The 24,417-nt window shown below is 38.5% G+C and overlaps 1 protein-coding gene across 1 annotated transcript; it reads left to right on the top strand.

The window, feature by feature from the left end:
• The first annotated feature begins 555 nt into the window (after nucleotides 1-555).
• CPB1 (carboxypeptidase B1) lies at nucleotides 556-21,924 on the top strand. Its single transcript, XM_035544687.2, has 11 exons — nucleotides 556-626; nucleotides 731-806; nucleotides 3,319-3,443; nucleotides 5,175-5,274; nucleotides 6,962-7,063; nucleotides 7,750-7,851; nucleotides 10,040-10,150; nucleotides 10,262-10,352; nucleotides 11,006-11,208; nucleotides 20,464-20,548; nucleotides 21,737-21,924. The coding sequence occupies exons 1-11, from the start codon at nucleotides 556-558 to the stop codon at nucleotides 21,922-21,924; spliced, it is 1,254 nt and encodes a 417-aa protein (XP_035400580.1).
• The last annotated feature ends 2,493 nt before the right edge of the window (nucleotides 21,925-24,417 follow it).

The following is a 24,417-nucleotide window of genomic DNA, read 5'->3' as shown; positions in this document are numbered from 1 at the left end:
GTACCTTTCCTCTCTGTTGGGAAAAAAAGGATAATTCATACATCCAAACTGTATTTCCTCTTCCTCTGTCAGAGTCAGCCCCAGTCCATTCGGGAAAAGAGACAGTGCTGTGTGATTAAGATGACTGATCATACTGCAACAACATCTTATAGATGTCTGCCATTACATGAGGTGATAATATAGTATAATATAGTAAAGGTTGTAATCCAGCAACCAAATGTTGAACAAAAATAAATAAATAAATAAAAAATAAAATTTCCACAAATAACAGAAAAGAACAAAATTAAATTCAGTTTTTCAAATCATAAGTTTATTCAATCTCAAGTAGCGAGATTCCTTAGCACTCTCCCCCCACACCTTTGAGAGTTTCAGCTGTTTTCACAGGTGTGAATTAAAACAAACATTAAAAATAGTATGCAAATAAAACATAGCCAAAGGAATAATCCGTCAGCTGATCAGTGGGTTGTTCTGGTGTATTTTTGATAAAAAGGAGGACAAAACAAATTATAAAAGCAGTCTAGAAGAACTGAAAATGTGGTTTTTGTCTTTGAAATAATGTGGGCCTTCTTGGTTCTCCTGGGTGCTGCAGCTGTGTCTGCTTATCCGCACAATCTTGCTTTTGATGGGTATGTAAAGACACAGAGTTTATATTTGCAGACCTTATTCTCCATAAGCAAAAGCCTTTCAATTGACTTACCTTTTTAAAATCCACTTTTCTTTCTCCTTTCAGCCATAAGGTGTTTCGTGTGATTCTACAGAATGAGGGCCAGGTGGAAATCATCAATTCCCTTGCCAGCAAAATGCAGGTAAAGAACTTGGGGAAAGAGCTCTATTGCATGCATAAAGAACGTTTCTTGTTTTCCTCAATTAATGAATATTAAAAAAAAAACAAAAAAAAAACCACAACATGCTACTGAAATAAAGGCCTAATCCATTCATCTCATTAGGACTGTTTCTTCAGAAGGAACAGAGAAGATGGTAAGGCTAGTTACATAAATACATTCCAATGCCTTCCTAGAAAGTCTGGTTAACGCCACTTGAACATCAAAGTGCCCACTGGGATTTATTAATTAAATAAGTTAATTTGAAATTATATATTCCTTGTGGGATTCTTTCAAGAATGTATTAGATTAAACATGGAACTTCCAAGTATAAGAATTTTTAGCATTAAGGGCAAAATGTATTGTTCATGAAAATAATCTAAAAATCCATGGTCCCAGCAAATTGAACTTTTCTTTGGCCTCTAGCCTCTCCTGTCATCTTTTCTTCACTGACTTTGCTTTAACGCTTTCTTTCTCTCCAACCACACTGCATTTTTTCATACTGACCTTGATGTAGATATATGATGACATAATGACATGAGAAAAAACAATAAAGACAGCAAATGTGTTTTCAATATTTCTCTTCAGCTTTGATGTTGTAAAATAGCTGTTGGAGAAAAAGACACCATTATCTGTAGGATGAAAGGATGGTATTTTTAATGCAGTGCAGATGTGGAGAACTATCAGCAGCAGGCTAGTATAGCATGCTGAACCAGTACTCTACAGAAGAACATACTACTGGTAAGTTGCTGCCAGTATTAAGAAAATTAATATACCATGCTTGCTTCCAAGTCTGTAGAGTAAAAGGGTTGTTTGTTTTCTTTTAACCAAAGAAAAGATTCCTGAACTACCATTATTGTACAAAGCAATCAGTTAGGACTGATGTAGCAGTATATACTGGAATAGTCATCTCACTTGAAGTTGCATGGTTTCTGAATATGCCCACCAGCCCCAATTTCATTTACTTTTAGGAGATGAAAGGCTGAAAAGGCACTAGGACGGCAAAACAGCTTTGTTTTTTTTGGCTTTTAATAGGTCTCTAATCTAGAGATTTTGAAATAATATCTGAAATAGTGATAGCACTGTCATTTATTCATTCTGAACTAAACAACATCTTCCAAAGGCAAACTCCTCATACAAACTTCAGTGAAATGAGTCTTGAAAATACTTATACAGGCAACAGTCTTTCCTAGCTGATATATGTAAAGTATGTAAACAGACATAGTCTCCCTCTACTATAGTTGGGAGGCCATTTCTGTCTAATGCTTATGTACAAATACCTCAAATGGAATGTGTACAATGGATGAAAAAAGTCATAAAGATAACCATAAATTTTGCACAGCATTCAGAAATCCGTATGTGTTCAGATGATGTAGTAATAGAAAAAGACTGTTCAGGATACTCAGAGCAGACAATGTTCCATATGTTCTAAAATTCCATTCTCCTTTGCATTAGATTCTTTCAAATGAAGTTCAGAATATTCTTATGGATATCAGAGCTACCTTCCATTTGATTTACAATGATACTTGTTTTCTTCTGTTTCAAGTTTGAAAAGAAAAACACCTTTAAGGCACACTTGAAATAACAGATTACAACTGCCCTAATAAGCCAAAAGTAAGGAATGGTAAGGTACTTAGTATGATCAAAGCATTAAAGAGTATTAAACAAAAGAAGGCAATAACAAAAATAAAATGGAGTAAATTATATCCATTATCAGAAAATTCTAGTTGTCTTAAACTGGGATTACCAATATATTGTAACATTTAGAAGATTTTGCTCTCTGCTTATATTATTTTAATTCTAAGGTAATAACATTTTGTTCAGACACCAAGGAGAGGGTATATTTAAATACCCTTATTCAGATTAGCAACCTTTACTCCAGCAAAGTATACTGTTTAGAGTCAAGCATGTACAAACATGTTAGGTACAAACATATACTCTGTACAAATGTATGCACTTGCAGCTAGTAACTGCTCATAGGTGGAGCTCAATATCTGCATAACACTAACACTGCTCTGTTCAGTCTCCGACTGGGGTCTTCTGTGAATTTAGATGCCACATCTACTAGCAATATAAAGATTATCTTTACAATGAAGCCAAGGAGGTGGATTTTATAGGTGTGAGCATCCGAAGTTGGAAAACTAAGCACTGATGTTTAGCACTGTGCAAGATCAGTGCAGTCCCTATTAAGTAATCTAAAAATTAAAAAATGGAATATACCCAAAAATCAAGTTAATACTTGGTATTTGTGAAATTGTCACCACCGTTTCCAGAAATCTGCCATATAAATTGGAGGATCAAATAAAATCTTGTTAATCAAGTTATGTTTAAAACTTAGGTCGATATTTCTGGCAAGCAAGACCAATTCAGTGTAATACAGGAATTAAATTTGTTGTACTAATCACAATCAACATAACTATCACACATACACTTACCTAAAACTCACAGCCATATGTATGTATTTATTAGTTCCCATATTTGTTTGGCCTTCTTTCAGGTTGACTTTTGGCAGCCAGACTATATCACGCTGGTAAAGCCAAAAATGCAAGTTGATTTCCGAGTTGAAGCTGACAAGGTTTTTGAGGTTGAATATCTTTTGAAGGAAAACAAAGTGGAGTATAGGTAAGTTTGTTCCCACTACTGTATTTTGAATAGGAGGAGATTAAATACTGGGTAAAATGTGTTTAATCTTTTCATTATTGGTCAACTCATCTTCCTGTCACAAACTTCCTGCCTCCTGTGGATGCCTCTACTGTGTTCAGATTTCCTGTGACAGTTCAAACAGACTGTACCTGCTCTGCATTAAAGGGATAAGGTGAAATATTGATAGGGGTAGGAGACCAGAAGCGAGGACTTACTACCAGGCATTTCCCCAAGGTGAAAGCTCACTGCAGTGCACTGGGGACAAAAAGGGCTTACCATTAAAGACAAAATGCAGCAAAGGTCTAGAAAGAGCCAGAAAGCGCACCAGAAGGGTTTGCATGATACTATGAGTGAATTGAAGCCAGAAAATGGTGAGTCCCAAGGGCAGTCATGAGAGCCTCCCCACTGAGTTGTCTAAGCTGGAAAACAATAGCTAGAGGGACAAAAAAAACAACAACTGGTGACAAAAAGAAGACAGCTGCCGGTGAAGGGCCCAGGGAGTGAAGAGAACAGGACACAAGTCACATAGCAGATCCATGGCAGTGATTTCTCCAAAGAGAGAGCAATTAAGCTTAAATATTTCAAAATGTAATACCCAGAAGTATTACCCAAAGGAGGAACTACTTACTGTACATATGCTACTTTTTCTTATGACATTATTGAACTCCCTCAGGTCCATGTACAAATCTTTTGATTGCAACAAAGGCCATAATGTCTGGAAGGTGTCCCTGACAAACTTCAGTGGAGTGTCCTTGTGACAATCCAAGCAGTTACACTTCTTTTGAAGTGCAGCTGCAGTGCCGTGGCAATGTCAATGTAGTCATTTGCACTGTTTGTTCTGAAGGCTGGTGGTGCCTCACAAACTGGCCTCTTGCTCTTCCATACAAATCACAGATGATCAAGGACATATCCTGAACGAGTAAAAATTTGTAAGAATATTAAAACAAGCATTGGAAACATTAGAAAAGTTCTTTTCCTTGATAGCCAAGGTTGAGATATTAGCAAAAGGTTCCCAAGACTATGCTCGGTGATGAGGTATGCCTTTGTATAAGCCCCAGGGAAAGAGGAACAGGAGAAATTCAGCCAATGCAGTAGGATACTGCATTTTTCTTACTGTGGTGTGTTGCTACTTTAACAGCCCACCTCACATGCAGTAAAGTAGTTTGGAGGATGGATCATGCCACCTGCAAGCTGCACCTAAACTTTGGAAGCTTGGTTTGACAAATAATTTAATCAGGCAAACATCTCAGCATTGCTGCAGGATGGTGCTGCAGTCTGTCTTTCAGTGCCAGCAATTCAAGAAAGAGTCCTTTTCCTCTCAAGGCAGAGGCAATCTGGTAACATGAGGTCACTCCGAAGGAAAGAGAGCTGATTTCAGATACAGAGCTAGTTTTCTACATTCTACTGTTTCAGCATTCTTCCTAAATCAAACTGTTGCCACCCTGGAGATTTGCTGGGGTGGCAGTAAGTAGGCAGGTAATAGTTAGGATGAAGCTATTGCTCCACATACGTCAGCAAGCATGAGACAGGAAGTAGGTTGAAACTTGAACCTACTGTTATTTTCAAATGCATAAATCAGGCCCCCATATTTCACTTCACATTCAACATGGCCTTAATTCTGGGGAGATTCTTAAATATCTAACTGGTTCTTGCTTTCCTGCTAGTAAAGTGTATGTCTCTCCTTCCACTTTTCATGGTGGCTTATTGCAGAGTTCTGATCAACAACCTGAAGACTGCACTGGATGCTCAGTTTGACAGCAAAGCTCGTAGCACCAGTCACAGCTATGAAAAGTACAACACCTGGGAAAAGGTAAAGTCTAGAAGTTCATCAGCTTGGTAACTTGGCCTCTGTAGTCAGAATGGCTTCTGATATTCTTCCAGCCTTCTTCCCTTTTCCTCTTCTGTTCCATCCATTAACATGGTAACTCCTTCTCCAAACTCTCTCTCCTCCTTTGCTCATTACACAGCTAATCTGCACAACCCATCCACCTACACATATTTTCTCCACTGCTCCCAGTGCTGTGGGAAACTGTCAGAAATCCAATGGCCAGGCTGACATGCTTCACTAACAATTTACTCCCCTTTTCCCTCTTTCTACCATCTCTTCTGCTAAAAAGTTTTTCAGCAACAACTTGATTCTATCCCCTGACGCAACTGTAGATCTTCATCTTCCACCTTAAGCTCTCCCCTGCTCCCTCCTTTCTTCACAGCCACGCTGATTTTTCCTGACACATAGTCTTGACCATGTCATCCCCCACTTTATATCTTTGCAGTGGCTCCTTACATCCATTGCATCACAGTTGCAAGTATGCAACCTGCAATTCTCACATTATTCTCACATTATTCTCACATACTTGCATACTCATACAAGTATGCACTTGTATACTTGAGTATACACTCATGAGTATACACTACTCATGTGTACACACATACATATGAGTATACACTCATACTCTCATACAAGTATGAGAATATCTCTTTCCTGTCTTTCCTTGAAAAAATCTTTCATTTCTGTGATGATCTTTGGCCTACCTGTTCCATTTTCAAACAATAAAATTTGTGCTTCCTCACCAGGTGATATTTATAGATTTATATACAACTAAACATACAGAACTAATTAATTTTCCTCCTCCAGAACTCTCATAAAAATAATTAATTAATTAAATCCTGCTTCTATAAGACTATCTAAAAATAAGAACAAAAGCTCCTCTGACTCTGCTAAGGTTATAAAATACCATCATCCATAGTGTCAACCATTATTTCTAATGTTCCCTTGCCAGTCTGTCTAGATCCATCTGCTGTCTCCTGTCTTAGTTTGTGACTCTTTGGGCAGAAAATGCTTTTTTGTATGGATGTGATGACTTTTTTTGTGAGCATCTGAAGGCACCTGGTACAAAGGGAATCTGCTCAAATATTAAAATAATAAAGGCTAGTTCTTTCCCTTAAATAATGAATAGATTGAAGGACATTTTCTTTCTTTTATATTTGACTTTGGTGGACTGTTCTCACAAATCCCTGTCCAGTGCTTCTGTCAACAATTCAAGAATGATAATAAATAGAAGAGCCATGAAAGTGAAAAACATGACAACATGTAGAAGATCTAAGGCATTCAATCTACTTAGTATAACAAGAAAAAAAAATTTTTTCTTTTGTTAAGAGAGTTTAAGGGATGACAAGACCATAATCTCTAAGTCCTATGTAGGGTCAGCATTCAAAAGGTTTTGTAATCCACCAGCCACACTCCAACGACAGGAAGTGCTAGATAAATTCACACCAGAAAATATTAATTCAGGCAGTCATTGCAATAGCTTGAGAGGTCTGCAATGAACCACTATCACTGGGGAAAAAAAAAAAAAAAAAAAAGAGATATATAGCTGTAGTATAACTAGGAATTAATTCTTAGAAATCTATAAACTCTTCTGGCTTGAAATCTATGAATTTGTTACTCTGGACCTGAGGACAGAGACATCAATAAATTTATTCTCCTTATTAAACAGATAGCTGCTTGGACTGAGGATATTACTGCTCAGAACCCAGACCTTGTTTCTCGCAGTGTAATTGGGGAAACATACGAAGGACGGCCAATGTACCTTCTCAAAGTAAGTGCTCTGATTTCTCTGTGCCAGACTGTTTTCCCCTCTTAGCCTCTATAATGTCTATTAAATCCCCACTGACACTAAGATATGTTAATATACATTTTGCAGGAAATCAAATATATTTTGTGCACTACTTATACTATAAATTTAGCAACACTCCTGTGAGCCACGTGAATGGTCTACCTCTATAATCTCTCCATCTGTCGTTTGCAAATCCATTTGCTCTAACAGGATCTATAAATGTTGGTCTCTCTAGCAACAACAAATTTGTTTGTATCTTCATCAGTTACAATTTTTTGGAATAACTGTTATGAAAAAATAAGATACCATGAATTAAATAAGGATGAGAGAATTAAGATTACTTGCCCAAAATTGCATAAGCGTCTCTTATCCAACCAAACAAGACCATCTACTAGAAATACCACAGGAAATGTAAGTGCAGAATAATCAAATAATTGTGGGAGAGAAGGCTTATCTACATTAATACAGATAAAATCATTATGATTGTATGGTGTTAGCTTGAATATCGCAGTCAGCTACAGTTGAGAACACTCCATAGATTTTCATTTAATCAAGGAATGCTACATTTATATAAAGTTTCACATTCTTTAGGTCAACATGCTGTCTGACTTATTCTGCATACAAATTATCTCATTTGGAACCTGTTTTGTTTTGTTTTTTATCCATAGTTGGGAAAAAGTGGTACAAATAAGAAGGCCATCTTTATGGATTGTGGTTTCCATGCAAGAGAGTGGATCTCCCCTGCTTTCTGCCAGTGGTTTGTGAAAGAAGTCAGTAAGCTTAATGATCAAAATGTGTTTTACAAAATGCAACTATTTTTGTTTTATCTACTTAAATTAGATCTTAATGTCTGGCCCTGTAATCTTTGAGTGGCTTAAGACTACCTGAGCATGTGTAAGAGGTACTCACAACTAAAAGGGTTACTTACAGTCTGTAAATTCATCTTTGTACCTGTAGTCAGAGGAACGTGAGAGACAAGTAAACAAGTCTAGTAACACTATAGTCATGTAGTCATGTTCTTTACATAGTCATAAAGAACAGGGAAAAAGGAAAGTTCAGGGACATGTCAGAAGGCATCCAAATGTGTCAGAACAGCTGCCTTCTCCAGCACCAGGCGCTGTATTCCCTGCAAGCAGTCTTTCTCAGTAGGACAACAGGAATGATGGAAACCTACCCTCAGCTAAGCACAGTCAGAATGCACTGAGGAATGCACTCAAGAGGAGGAAGATTATAGTAGAAGCTCCCTGAACTCCACTTAGGAATGTGTATATTTCCCTTTGAGCTGTCACTTCAAGTTGCACAGAATGGCTTCTAAAACATTAAAACATATTCAAGAAAGCCTCACAGGTGCAACTGGCTTCACTTCAGGCTGGGACACTTCAGGCCATAAATGAAAAAAATTACCTCATATCTCTTTTCCTTCTCACCATCACCAATATAAAGCAGGTGGGAGTTATCAAACACTGCACAGTCTTCTGTAAAGAGAATACGTACATTCATCTTCGGGTGGGGAGGGGGAGGCTGGGGAATCAATCATCTTAGCAGAACAACTTACTGATCGAATCCCAAATTTTGTAACAATTTCTGCTTGAAGATTTAAAACCAAACCAAACAAACAGAAGCAGTAGCTGGGATTTGAAAGTCAAAGTACTTGAGTAAGCCATGCTGGCAGAGGCATTGGTGGCAAGTATAATCTCCATCTTCTCAGACAGCCATGCAGTTTTGTGTAAGGAGCAGTGGAAATTGAAAATGACATGTCAGTGGAGTCAATGGGAATGTTATTTCATTATCTCCCAATAAGGCTGCAGACAGCCTTATGTGCTACCATTTTTCTCTCAGCAATTCACAACACTACAGCTGTCATTTTTACCTGCTGATCACTTAATTCATGGATGTACCTGACACCAGCAGAGGCTCTGCACAGTGGATTCAAATGTAGATAGGTAGAAACACTTTAAAAGCACAGTCCTCTGAGAACCATCAGTGGTTCACCTGGGATTGCTTCTAGACATAAGTCAAAAACTACAGAAAAAACATGAGCAAGGTAGATTATTATATGTATCTAAAAGAAAAGAAAAGGCAAAAAACAGTAGACTAAACAAATAACAACAAAAAAAAAAAAGGGAAAAAATAAATTCTAGTGATCTAATATCGCTTTTCCATCCAACTTGTCTGCTTGCTAGTTACAGGAAAATAGATGCCATTCTCCATTGCATTGCTCCTTGTGTTGTCCTTTACATCTGTACAGAGTAAAGGAATCATGGGTGCACCAAGCCTCTTATGAGCAAACCTCCATGATTACTGGACACTAACTTGACACTGACCTAAATCTGTGAGCAAGCATACAAAGTGCTAGGTCATGAGCCATAAGGATACGGAGTTCTTATGTACATTATTCAATGTATGTGACTGGAAAAGTGCAGGGAAAAATCTGCCTCCCTAATAATACATGTAACTGTGACATTATGACTGGAAATGTGTAAGGATGTTCTCTGAAATATGCTTTATAATTCTTGTTATTTCTGAAATTTGTCTATACAACAGATACCGAAAACAGGAAATGATTTAAAAATAAATAATTTAAACTAAAAAACAACCTTTAAGTTGACAAGATGTAGTGAAGATATATGGACCGGCACTCTGTTTTTTCTTTAAACAAGAAACTAGTAGATGGTAATCTCTCTCCAGGGATTTATTATCCTGTTCAAAATCAACACTGCTTTAGCATATAACTTATTCACCAAAATAAGATGGCTCTCCAACAGCAGTGTGGTTTGAGTCAGTGTAAATCATCTAGGTATATGTAACATCAGAGCTGCCACTTTACGTGGTGGAGTGACCTGGATGACTTTGCCTACCACATTAATTCCTGATCTAGACCCAGGCATTTAAATGCATACAGGAGATGTTTTCTTTCCATAAAGACATCATCAATTCTTTCTAACTCTCTCCAACTAGGCAGTTGAGACCTATGGAAAAGATAATGTCATGACCAGACTTCTCAACAACCTGGACTTCTATGTTTTGCCTGTTCTTAATATTGATGGTTACGTTTACACTTGGACAAATGTAAGTACATTCTTCTCTCTCTCAAAAACAACAACAAAAAAATCTGTCTGGCTAAGCCAATGGTTAAAACTTGTTCTTACTTTTGATCTGCATTTCACCATTCTATTTTAGGACCGTATGTGGAGAAAGACACGCTCTAAAAATTCTGGCAGCTTTTGCATTGGTACTGATCCCAACAGGAATTTTGATGCTGGCTGGTGCAGTAAGTGTCTCCTAACAGTTGCTGCAGCAATCATACAGGAATACAATAGCCAAGATATTTAATTATAGGTTTTCCCCTACATGTTGGTCCATCTCACTTTTGAGTCAAGATCACCAATATAGCACTGTGGAATATCTTGTGTTAAATCTGGGGGCAATTTGGGGAAAAAAAAACAGTCCTTGGTTACTAGTGTCATCAGTATGGCTAATTCTATGAACAGAAGAGTTCAGAACAGAAGCAAGAATAGTTTTATTTTGATTGGTTTCACTCAGTGGAGAGGGGTGCCTTTTGAGTGGTTCTCACCTCACTGGCTCCTGGAAGCATCTTAGAGCTGAGGGAGATATGCAAGGAAAAGATTAAGTACTGTAGCAAATGATATACTAAATCATTTAGATAATATAGGGTTTTGCATCAATACTCATGTCTTTTCCGATATACACACGGTAGATACTACAGGGCACATTTACTTAATGCTGTGTCATGTTGCCCAGTGTCTTAACTATGCAAGAAGAAATCCTCTCTTCTGATATGTGTGTAGGATTGATATGTCAGTAGGATTTCCAAGTCATATTTACGAAAGTGTAGTAGAATCACTTTCCTAACAACCAACTTTTTTTTTGTTAAATATTCATTAAATTTACTGTTCTTCCCAGGTATGGGTGCCTCAGGAAGACCCTGCGATTCCACTTACTGTGGCTCTGCACCTGAGTCTGAAAAGGAGACCAAGGCTTTGGCTGATTTTATTCGTGAACATCTTTCTACAATTAAGGCATATCTGACTATTCACTCCTATTCCCAGCTGCTACTGTTTCCTTATTCATATACTTACAAATACCCAGAGAATTATGAGGAACTGGTAAGTAGAAGCTCTTTGTCATTTTGATATAATGAAAAGAATAAGAAAAAATCACTTGCTGTTTAGGTCTGTGTGACTTCAGGCAGTTGGCTGCTCTTGGCTTGGACTGGCGTACACTTCGTTGGGTTAGAAACTGGCTGGATAGCTGGGCCCAAAGAGTTGTGGTGAATAGAGTTAAATCCAGATGGAGGCTGGCCACTAGTGGAGTCCCCCAGGGAGGGCTCAGTACTAGGGTCAGTTCTCTTTAATATCTTTATCGATGATCTGGATGAGGGGATCGAGTGCACCCTCAGTAAGTTTGCAGACAATACCAAGTTAGGTGTGTGTGTCGATCTGCTCGAGGGTAGGAAGGCTCTGCAGGAGGATCTGGATAGGCTGGACCAATGGGCTGAGGCCAACTGTATGAAGTTCAACAAGGCCAAGTGCCAGGTCCTGCACCTGGGGCACAACAACCCCAAGCAGAGCTGCGGGCTGGGTGATGAGTGGTTAGAAAGCTGCCTGGCAGAGAAGGACCTGGGAGCATTGGTTGATAGTCGGCTGAATATGAGCCAGCAGTGTGCTCAGGTGGCAAAGAAGGCCAACAGCATCCTGGCTTACATAAGAAACAGTGTGGCCAGCAGGGCTAGGGAAGTGATTATCCCCCTGTACTTGGCTCTGGTGAGGCCGCACCTTGAGTACTGTGTTCAGTTTTGGGCCCCTCGCTACAAGAAGGATATCGAAGTGCTTGAGTGAGTCCAGAGAAGGGCAACGAAGCTGGTGAGGGGTCTGGAGAACAAGTCTTATGAGGAGCGGCTGAGGAAGCTGGGATTGTTCAGTCTGGAAAAGAGGAGGCTCAGGGGAGACCACATCGCTCCCTATAGGTACCTTAAAGGAGGCTGTAGTGAGGTGGGGGTTGGTCTATTCTGCCACATGCCTGGTGACAGGACAAGGGGGAATGGGCTAAAGTTGCGCCAGGGGAGGTTTAGGTTGGATATTAGGAAGAACTTCTTTACTGAAAGGGTTGTTAGGCATTGGAATGGGCTGCCCAGGGAAGGGGTTCAGTCACCATCCCTGGAGGTCTTTAAAAGACATTTAGATGTTGAGCTTAGTGATATGGTTTAGTGGAGGACTTGTTAGTGTTAGGTCAGAGGTTGGACTAGGTGATCTTGGAGGTGTCTTCCAACCTAGATGATTGTGTGATTCTGTGATTCTATATATTACCAGCTTTTGAGAATGCTTCAGTCCTTCACAGCAAGAACAAGAGAAACCATGATGGCTTCCACATAGTTCAAGCATGGGATAAACTCGAGCCTTACTTAATTTCCACATAAATTCCAATGAATTTGCCACAAGGTCAGGGTTGCCTTCCAGCCATGCTGTACAGAAATTCACTATGTCATGCAGCACTGCTTCTTCCTAATGCAAGAGGTTGCTGTGTATGTTGTTGCAGGACATTACACAGAAACATTATGCTCTGTAAGCAAAGCCGACAGCTTGCTCGATTGTGCTAACTACACAGACATGACTGAATTGGTAGCAGCAGCAGCAAATAAGGAGCTCTTTCTAACACTTCCCACTAAACCCTAGTTCTCACTGAAGAACTAGGTGAAACTCCTAGTAAAGAGAATGATATAGCTTGGGAAAAATGAGGCAGTTTTTGTCGAAGTTGTAATTAAAAACAGTTACACACAAAACAGGTGAAAAAAAAATCAGTTCTGAAGCCTTTCTAAACAGGTCTCAACTCAAACACTTTTTATGTGGAAGAAGAGAGGATCAATATTGTGTTTTATATTACAACAACTCTTTTATCTATCCAAGATTAAGGACACACCCTAACACCATTTAAATAAGATAAAACAGTCTGGAGTATAATAGTATAATCTAGGAAAAAAACAAAAGAAAAAAAAAAGAGGGAGGTTAAAAATATTAAATCTGTATAAAAGTTGTAAACATTTTATAAGGCCAAGAATCAACAATCAGGAATAATAAAATTACTTCAGTTCTTTGGCATAATAGCAGCTAGGAGCTGTTGGCAGGGAAAGCAGCATAGCAAAACAAAACAAACAAATCTTGATTTCCCCCTCTTTTCGGGATGCTGCCAACAGTCCAAGACAACAACATTAAGTGTGCCGGTCTGCTGTGGAGGCTTGACAGATTTATGAGTGCTCCCAAGTAGATGTCATAATTCCAAAGCACAAATGAAAGCTGGGGCCAACAGTGAAGTTTCTTGTTGCATTTTTTTACAGCCTAAAAAGAGAGGATGAAATCTAGATGAAAATTTTGCCTCCTCAATTTATTTTGCAGAAGGTTTTAATTGTAATTATTCCAGGGAACTATAGTAACTTCTTGTCTTCAGTTTTTACAAAAGCTTCACATTTCACACGTTGCAGTTCAGTCTCAAGTAATAAACAACATAAAACCCTTGAGCTGCTTCATTGTCAAGATCACAAAGTTCCCATGTGTTAAAAAATTGTATGACATTCTGCCCAACTTTTTGAATCAAGAGCAAATGTGATGAAACATAACTAAAAGCACAGCATGTTTCTCACAGTATTAAATCCAAAAAGTTTACATCAACAGCCCATTATTAAAAAAATATAGTAAATCCTATCCATTAAAACAACCCTTAACAATAAGAACTTATGTGATTTTTCTACATTTTCACATTCTTTTATCAAATTATAATTTTGTATTATCAATGCTCTATTCCAATATATGATTTAATGAATCACCCTGTCGTTCTGCAGTTTTTAATCAGTAACAATTCTCTTCCTGCCATAGAGAATGAGTCTACTATTACTATTCAGCATAAAAAGTAAATACTTAAGAATGCAAACTGTATATTTCTCTTCAACCATTTGATTTCATTTCATAAGTTAGTCTTTTCAATGTCACTTTATCTTATATTTTATATTGAGCCCAATGATCCCAGAGGGCATTCCATTATTTTCCTTTACAAAGCAATCACGAACTTCACCATCATGACAAGGTGACCCAATGAGTGGTTTTCATGTCTTAATTACAGGAAAACATTTCTTTTACTGGTGATACCAACAAAAAGACAGTGAGGTCCCAGAGAGGTTCAGCTTCTGTAGTATTTGACTTTAAAAAGATTTTTTCTTGCCAAAAGCCCTTCTTTTGGAGAATAAGATCAGAGTATCATCCAATCAAGCTTGCCTATAGTTGGGGTTATTAAACAAAACGATCCCAGTTCACTCCAACACCAGTGAATTAAACAGAAATGCTGACTTCCACAAGCTCTGGGTCAGGTTCAAAAGTGCAGGTTTTCAGGCTACTTCAAATAACTAAAGCACATTAATCTGAGTTGTGACTAAAGAAATTTAAGAATTTTCAATCAACAATTGTATTTGCTTAAAATGATACACCTACAAAGAGAGACATTATGTGGCATGCCAATCATTATTTCATGTCTAAATTTACTGTATAGATTTGGAATTTAGGGAAATCTGAAAAATTAGATTCTCAACCTTTCACATAAATTATTTAGGCAAATAAGAGGACCATAAATCAATTTTCAAATGAAGAAGCAAAAATTATAATGCCATTATCTTATCTTAAATGTTATTTTTACTCTGACAGACCTAATAAATTACAGGAAATATAACTACAATTTCTTATCTCTTTCAGTGAGCAGCTTGACATGGTTAAACAAAATTTCATGTCTGCTTATCATTAATAACATTTTGCTCCATTGTATTTAATTAAAAGTAGCATAATACACTGGGCTTTGTGCTGCATTCCAATGTCTGAGATACAAAACGGCACAAAAATTGAGTAATTTGAGATTGAAAACACTAAGCCTACAGAAGAGAAAGATCTAGAGAAGGCTTGTACCTTCCTTTCATGCAAGAGTATTGAGCAGCGTCCGATATCCTTGGGGCTTAAAAGACTTTGTCTGCTCACTGCCTCAAGAAACCACCAGAAGGCATAAAACTATTCTGGTTTTGGTTTCTCAGGTTGAAAAGGGCACTCTGTGAGTCCCGGACATCCTTTATGCTCCATCCTTCATTGCTATAGCTAATCAGAACAACCTCTAATTTATTGCAACTTGCTTTGAGTGGAGGATTAGGACTATCCCTCAACCACCCCCAGTACTAGGCTGTAAAACAGGTGATGAAAGTCACATATGTCTCTTGCTTCCCAAGCCTTTACATCCTTCTGCTCAGAGGCAAGAGGAGCTCTGAAGACCTCAACCCCACAGTACAAAAGAATTTTCCCCCAATTCTTCTCCCTGTATTCAGGGTTGGGTGGTTTTATTTGTTTGTTTGTGTTTTTCCCTCCTGAGATGCTACACAGAACTTTCACCGCTATCCAAACAATATTTGAACAAATACAAACACCCAAGACAGGAAAATCTAGGTCAGAAATTTCTCAGAAGTTACACTATATTCCTGTGATGACTCCTTGAAAGAAATATATACTTTGTTTTGGTGGATCACATTTTGCTTGCTTCATAATCCTCACTTGACTCATTCTTTACTATACCCCAGAGAGCTACCCTGCACACAGAATACATGCTTGAATCCATCTCCTGCTGAGAACAGAAGCATTAGCTCTTCACAATTAAAAATGTGCTTGGCAAGGCCAGCATCTCTCTCCACCCCAAAAAGATTCTTTTTATCTTGATTTTACTATTCACATATTTGTCCTCTTGCAATAAAAAACTGTGCATTTAACCACACTTTTCATAAAAAGTTCAGCCCATATATTTTAATCAGTTCAGATTTTGGCCATGGTTACCTATAAGGTCACCTTATAGGAAATAATAAATAATGAATAATGCTTTCCTCATTTTCAGCAAAAACAAATCTAGCTTTATCAGTTCTTGTTTGTATTTGCATTGGCTCTGAACTATGAATTAATAGAGCGGAGGCATGTCCATCATGCTCTCTCTTCCTTTCCAGGTTCAATTCTATCTCTTAGCCGAACAACAAACTCGGGGCCAAATACATGCCTGCAGCCAGCTCATACTCCGTTAGATTAGTGTATTTGTATTATTACTCTTTGGCAGGCTACAGACTATTATATTAATTCACAAATGAATATAATTTTCTAGACATGGAATTTCCACATTTGTTGTTAAGATCACTGAAATGAGTCTTCCATGTGGGGTTGGTCTACCATTTCGTTTCCTCTTGAGCCCTTAAAATAGGACATAGTAGAAGGTGGAGATATGCCTAGAGTCTATCCAGCCTGCAAGAAGAGTGAATTTCAAATACATTGCATGACTTTGTAAATATTAGTCTGATTATTTAACCTGATGGCTAGGAGCGAAGTCTTTTAATTCCTGATTTAATTCCTAAATGTTTAAGATACATGAATACCTGTAGTAAGGAATTTTTGAACATCAAAAATCCTATCATCTGAGGGATTCAGACATACCAATTTTTGAGTTGTAAAATCTCCTGTTGTTCTATCTGTGCTGTTTCAAACTCCTGTGATTGTACTACTTGTTACAAGTAAATATTCAGTAAAGAAACTGGGAAGCACAGAAAATGGAAGCAGGCAGAAAAGCAAAATTTGGAAGCTCTTTCACTGAGCTTGCCACAACAGAACTACTTGGTACTGACAGTCTATTGTGAAAATGATGTTTTTAGTAGCAGCTTCTTCCAGATGAAGCTGATTTGTGAACCTGGCTCCAAGACAAGACTCCTACAGTTGTAGGGCAGGTTCACCTTAACTCAGTCACACTGGAAACCCTCTCGCCAGGGATCGATTTCTTACTCAGTCTAAGACTGCCTTAGAGGAACTAGCTTGCAAAGAAAAAAGAAGTACTATACTGAAGTCCTCCACTTGGCTGGATTTCCTAGGCTCTTAGGGGAGATGCTTAACTATGAGCAACAGAACAGTGAACTAAATTACACATCAATCACAGACTCTTGAGGGGATTCTGTTTTTACTGGCAAAACAAGAAGCCTTGCAAGTTTTAGCTTCACTTGGCTGAAGTTAACTTTGCAAATACCACCTTTTCAGCCTCTCATTACAAAGGAAATTAAGGGAAGCTTAAGTAGCACACAAGACAGAAGTGAAGGGAAAACACAGTTTTCAGCCTCAGGCAAATCAATTTGCAGTCCAGTGAGAGAAAAGAGCAAGAGGTCCAGACTATCAGTGAACAGGCGTCTCCAGATCACCACCAGATTATGATGGCAAAGGGAATTGTCTTCATGCAGCAGCTGCACAGTCAACATCCCTGAGGTGTTTCTAAATAGTCAGTTTGCTGGCAAGTCTGTCCTGAAGAGTAAAATAAGGGAGCTGCTCCTCCAAAAAATTGCCTATTAACAGGCAGAAGATGCTGAGCCTGATAAATTACATTGCTAGATCAAAAGAGAACTGAGAGAGAGGCCCATAAGCAACATCTTTCATGAAGTGCTAATAACTGAAAAAAATGGGTTTAAAGGTTGTGAATCAAGTAAGAGAATGGCAACTGAGAACACTAATCTGCTATCTCACTGGCCCGTGTACTTGGTACACAAAATTAAGCCAAATGTTCGTAGCTGCAGTGTAAACACAGACGGATGGGCAGTTCAGGGAATCCTACCTCTGCTGAGGTGACCTGCCTGCTGAGTTCAGCTGCAAGTCAGAGGCTGAAAAGCCCTTTCTGCGTGCAGCTACAAAGTATTTATCTGGAGTTATTTGGAGGACTTCTGGGCACCAGTTGTTTCTCGGCTACTATAACTCTGAGCAGAATTTTCCTTGCAACAGAGAGATTCTTGACAGTCAAAAACAAATAAACAAACCACAACAATTAAGTCAGTTATGCAAAGAAATCTTGAAGATCAGTCAACAGTAAAGAGTATTCTCAAAGGTCAAAAAGACAGCCATGCCTCTCTTTGTAGCTGTGTTCCAAATAACACACCGGCATGAAACGTTGCCCATTATTTATATAGCTCTGTATAAGTCTCTGAGTTAGTTCCTCTTTACAGATGGTTTTGAATACTTTTTTCTTTTTTTTTTTTTTAATTTTTCTCCCTCTTATTTTATATTTAGACCCACGAGAATCTACTTCATTTTTATTATTCCTGTTTTTTATATCATGAGAAAGAGGTGACTTTAGTTCCTATAAACTTGAATTTTGTTTTGACCTTCAGATTTTGGACTATACATCTATTAGGACAGCAATTGGGACAGAGTAACTTAACACAGAAAAAAAAATCAGATATCAAAACTTCTGACAAAGATTCATTTCATGTCGAAGTCATAAATGCTCAGTCATGTTCTTCAGTTAATGAAGAGGGTCATTTAAAATACCACCTTGATCTCCAACCTGGGGAATTTAAGGAAGTTGTTTATCTGGATTCCAGTCTCCATACAGCTGGAAATCTCAACTGCTCATTCTACAAATCTCTCTTTTTACAACTTCCTGGCTAATAAAATATCCCTCAGGTAAAAAGATTTCCTGACATACTTTTTGCATATCTGTTCTGGTATGACTTTAAGTAGCCATTTGACAGAGTGAAGGTATGCCCCACTCTTTCCTTACAGCAGCTTTGCTCTTTTGTTACCCCTATGATGCAATTTTCTAAAGAGGGAGCAAATATTAATTACCATCAGGTCCATACACAGGATAAAACTATCTTTCCAAATTTTGTTTTCACTTTTTTTTTTCTTTTTTCTTTTTTGGAAAGAATAAGAATCAGCTTACATTTACTATTACATCAGTTTACTATTGGCAAATTTAACTCAATCTCAGCTGTTGATTAAATGTACATATTATAAAAATAAAAAAGAAGCCTGAAAAAAATGATATCACTAGAAAATACTACTCTCCGACCTCTATGATTTCCTCAATAAGTGTTAAAATAATTATGAATTAAAAAAGAGTCAGTTTGAGGGGACTTTAGAACAAAACAAAACAAAATCATACAAACAACAACAACAAAACCACACTGGAGAGAGCTCAACTACCCCTGTTGCTATGAATCCCAGACTGTGAAATGCAAAGCAACATTATTTCTACAATAGGTTGCGTTTTGATAACAGAGGCCAGAAACAAAACCCCACATTCAGGTACAGCCAGTTTTATAGACGGAAGGACAAGCTTCAAATACTCTTTGGCCTACCTTGCTTAAGTATTCTTTATGTGATAAAATGACCACGGATTTCTATAGTAAACTCCCACAATTCTGGGATGTTCAAAATCCAGCACCTGGGAGTGGAGAAACACTTGCAACCCTGTGCTAGACTAGGCAGCCAGTAGTAAAGCAAACACATTTTGATGCTGTTTTGTAGAAGCTAAGAAAGGTCTCTCACTGAACTAAGATTTTTCTAAACGCATTGTCCAACATGCCTTTTTGATTAATTCACAGGAACACCTGAAGCATAAGTATGAACAGAGAATATTATACGATCTCTCTTCCACTGGGAAGTAAGCCAGAGTATAACCTACAGAGAAAGAAAGGGCTTGAGGAAATTCCTGGAATAGTAAGATGTTCAGCTGTAAGCTATAAAGAAAGATATGGCAACCCATCGCTTATTCTTATACTGCACATCTGTTTTCAAAAATCACTCATATTTATCATCTGCTAGTAATAGTTTTCATGTTTTGTTACCAACATGCTGTATAATGAAGAACTGGAAAAGCCACATGTTCCAAAGAAAAGTCTGTAATTTTCCTTAATGCAAATATACAAAGCTTCATAGTCCTATTGATGGGCCTGATCCAACCCTCACTGAAATCAGTAGGAGTTGAATGAGTCCCTCTGTGCACAGGAAATGAATTGAAATTAATGAGACTACATATGGTTCCAAGGTAATTTATGCCTTTTCTGGCTGTTAATATTTATAAGACCTTAATCTGCTTCCATTTCCAGGAGTGTTCAGCTTCACTGACTAAACTGGCTCTACTCTGAATTTATAGCTCCATGAACAGAAGGAAAAGAAAGGTTATTGTGCGTTCACAATTTATTGTGCAAAGTTATTTAGTTTTAATGTCCTACAAGTTTCTTCTCAGTGTAGAAGATATTGTTAGCAGTTTTCCCCTTACCTAGCCAATCTATACAGCAGGCTATACACCAAGGGAGCTATACACAAACCGGACTGTACTCCAGACTACACACCATTAGAGCTTGAAGAACAAGCTCATTACTGACAAGCTGTGCATTGGCAGCTACTGACAACTAATAATTTTCAAAGGTACACAACAGTTTACAAATAAAAACTTCCCAAGCACTGCTTTTCAGCTTATTTAACAGCGCATTTACTTAGATTCACTCAAAAAGCTTCTAAAAATCTGCATTTATACTTCTTCCCCTACAGAATTCCATTGCTAGTGCTGCAGCCAAACAGCTGGCCACTTTGTACAATACCAAATATACGTATGGCCCAGGAGCTACGACAATCTGTGAGTACTGGCCTAAACTTACCAACTATACTAAGTGCTAGTCAGACTCTGAAATGCAGTTTTTTAGCGACTTTTGTTCCTCTTCATAAGCACTCAGCTTCCTTCTTCACAAGCATATTCCCAGAGGTATATATGCAATCTCTCATGTCTAAAATAGGGAATGATATATGCCCTAAGGATCCCAGGGAGTATGCGGCTCCAGGAAGGTAAACGGATGTGGTAAAGTGTTCAGGAATTCATGTGCATAGCATGAATTCCCAAAATCTGCCCAGTTTAGATTTAAATATAAAATCTGACCCTGAATTTTTCTATATTTCCACCATCTCTAAGTCAAAGTGAAAAATGATTTGAATGCTAAAGAATAGTTCAACCACTCTACCAGCACCATTAATTATTTCTTTGACTTCGTGTTGTGGTCTGAGAAATATACCAGCTGTAATTCCATTCTTTTACACTCCTTGTGAACTCAGCTGTCAGGGTATGGCCTTTGCTGTGTCAGAAGTTGGTCTGAGGCCAGTTCTAGATTTCTAGAACTTTTATACCTCAATATTTAAGAGCTCTTAATTGCCTTAAGTACAGAAACTGATCTCTTCCTAATCTTACTTTTCTGAAATAACTTTAAAAACCTTTGAAAAATACCCCCCTTTAAAAAAAAAAAAAAAAAGATTTATGGACATTTTTTCCTTTAAATCTATTTTGGTGATGCTTAGCAATTTTGGAAGCTCCGTCCTTAGGAAAAGAGACTACTTTCACTGTACCAAAGTACTGGAATGGGAATGTACTATTCTTCCAGAAGAAAAGGATCCAACTGATATTCCAGATCTGTGGTTCTTTCAGATCTGTACGAATCTCAAAAGCAATTTCTCTTTTGCAAAAACTATTTGTTTCTGCTATCAAATCTTTCTAAACAGGCCCAAAAAAGCATGCCATCCTCCTGCTCCCTAGACACTCCTCCCATGGCATGCCCACCGTATTGATAAGGAGGGAACAGGATAGCTGGTTTACATTTCCATGTACACATCAGCTGAAATGGAGCTCACAAATGGCCTAAATCAAAGAAGTCTTGCCATGAAAAAGAGAAATTAATCAATTCACTAAATATACTTTTTATCACTTTATTCTATATTTCTAGCTTTGTGACTTGACATTTCCACTTTTTCAGTTATGTTTTATTTATTTTTTTATCAGATCCTGCTGCAGGGGGCTCTGACGACTGGGCTTATGATCAAGGCATCAAGTACTCTTTCACTTTTGAGCTCCGAGACACTGGCTATTATGGGTTTCTTCTCCCTGAATCTCAGATAAAGCCAACCTGTGAGGAGACTTTGCTTGCTGTTAAATACATTGCCAATTATGTCCTTGATCACTTGTATTAGAATGAAGTTCTAAAAAATATTAAAGAAGGATTTATTCAAAGACATCTTCCCCTTCATTCTTCAATAGGTTTTTATTTTTGTTTTATTTATTGCTCTGAGTCATATCCTTACTCCATCATAGGTCAATAAAAAACTGTGAGATAAATTACATATTTTACTAAGGCAACTGCTATAATTAGAGAGGGGGGATGAAAGACAATCCTTGCTGGTAAAGCATGCATGCCCGAGTACTTGACTGATCTTTTGAGATCCACATCATTAAGTACAAGTTTTCAATTACTTCTCCCTACCAACCTTGTCTCCATATTTATTTATTTTTTATTTGGAATTACCTGGCTATATTTCATTGCTAACCACTATAAAACGCTAACAACACAGTGTTTGGAGAATTTCTCTAGTGACTGGATTAAATGCATAAATAAGCCAATCCTGTATATTTTGACTGTTAAAACACATTTTTAAAGGAATGGCACTCTCAGGCAATGAAACTGGATGTTGACTTCACTGGAATTGCACAGATAGAGCAAAGAATGTATACTAATTCTCTCACAAAATAGGATTGTGAAGACCAGCAAGCTATTAATGTCTGACCTCCAAGGACTGTGGCAGCTCCTGATTTCCTCCCATCACTAATAGGTGGGATTTCTCACTCAGGTTCCTATAATTTCTTCTGGTAAATGTAGCACATCCTTCTGTCTTTAATATCATGACTTCCATGTCTTTCACCATGTCTTCTGTTCTCCCCTGTCTCTGACACTCCCTCCCCTCAAGCCCTCCCCAGCTTTCTCCCTTTTATTGTGTTCAGTATAGTAAACTTCAGAACTGAAAGTTTAATATTTTAAACTCATGACAGACAAACCATCTAAAAGGTATGAAAATACAAGGAACAGGAACCTGAAACATTCTTCCTTTCTTCCTGAACTGATATCAAAATAATTTTAAGCTTATTAACCTAAAACTTGCTTTAAAATGCTCTACAGCTATACAGCCTACGCTGACAATCTTTTCACAGAGCTGACCAAAACCTACCTTAGATTAAGACTGTTAGGACTTGGTTTTGGTAACCATAAAAACTCCAAATGCATTACATCTGAGTTAATATGTGTAGTTTACAAATCAGAAAGATGAATTATGCTTACAAGTAGCAGAGACAATCAGCAAATTTATTTTCCACTCTGTAATAAAGCATGATGCAATCTAAATTTTAGTTAAACAGTGTGTGAAAATACCCATGTTGGTTTTTCGTTTGTTTGTTTCCAAAATGTCCTGCGGGCCAGATTCTTCCCTGCTGCAGCTCAGTTAGGTCAATGTGACCATGTGCTCTAATCCAGGGGACTAGTTTACCTTTTGAGTGTGGTGGTGTATTTAAAACTTGCAACAAGATGACTTTACCTTCTATTACTAAAAAGAAAGGTTGAGATCTACCAGAAAAGAGAGACGAAATCCCTTTGCTCATCTCAGTGATGAACATGGCATAGAAGACTCACGTTAAATGAAGCATTTTATAGTGAAGATGGATATGGGACATCAGACACGCCCTGACAGGAGTTCCACGTGGGGGACTTCAACTTCCCAGACATATCCTGGACATGCAACACAGCTCAGAGGAAGCAGTCTAGGAGGTTTCTGGAGAGCGTGGACGATAGCTTCCTGACGCAGCTGGTTAGTGAGCCTACCGGGGGAGGTGCCCTGCTGAACCTTCTGTTCACAGAGAAGGACTGGTGGGAGATGTGGTGGTCAGGAGCTGGGTACTGAGAGAACTGGCGGAGGAGCTGGCCAAGCCGCTTTCCATCATTTATTGGCAGTCCTGGCTATCAGGGGAGGTCCCAGTCGACTGGCGGCTAGCAAATATGATGCCCATCTACAAGAAGGGCTGGAGGGTAGACCCGGGAAACTATAGACTATATAGGTCTGTGTGACTTCAGGCAGTTGGCTGCTCTTGGCTTGGACTGGCGTACACTTCGTTGGGTTAGAAACTGGCTGGATAGCTGGGCCCAAAGAGTTGTGGTGAATAGAGTTAAATCCAGATGGAGGCTGGCCACTAGTGGAGTCCCCCAGGGAGGGCTCAGTACTAGGGTCAGTTCTCTTTAATATCTTTATCGATGATCTGGATGAGGGGATCGAGTGCACCCTCAGTAAGTTTGCAGACAATACCAAGTTAGGTGTGTGTGTCGATCTGCTCGAGGGTAGGAAGGCTCTGCAGGAGGATCTGGATAGGCTGGACCAATGGGCTGAGGCCAACTGTATGAAGTTCAACAAGGCCAAGTGCCAGGTCCTGCACCTGGGGCACAACAACCCCAAGCAGAGCTGCGGGCTGGGTGATGAGTGGTTAGAAAGCTGCCTGGCAGAGAAGGACCTGGGAGCATTGGTTGATAGTCGGCTGAATATGAGCCAGCAGTGTGCTCAGGTGGCAAAGAAGGCCAACAGCATCCTGGCTTACATAAGAAACAGTGTGGCCAGCAGGGCTAGGGAAGTGATTATCCCCCTGTACTT

This window comes from Cygnus atratus, chromosome 9, assembly GCF_013377495.2.
Source record: "Cygnus atratus isolate AKBS03 ecotype Queensland, Australia chromosome 9, CAtr_DNAZoo_HiC_assembly, whole genome shotgun sequence".
Taxonomy (NCBI): domain Eukaryota; kingdom Metazoa; phylum Chordata; class Aves; order Anseriformes; family Anatidae; genus Cygnus; species Cygnus atratus.
This window is presented reverse-complemented; position numbering and strand designations above follow the sequence as displayed.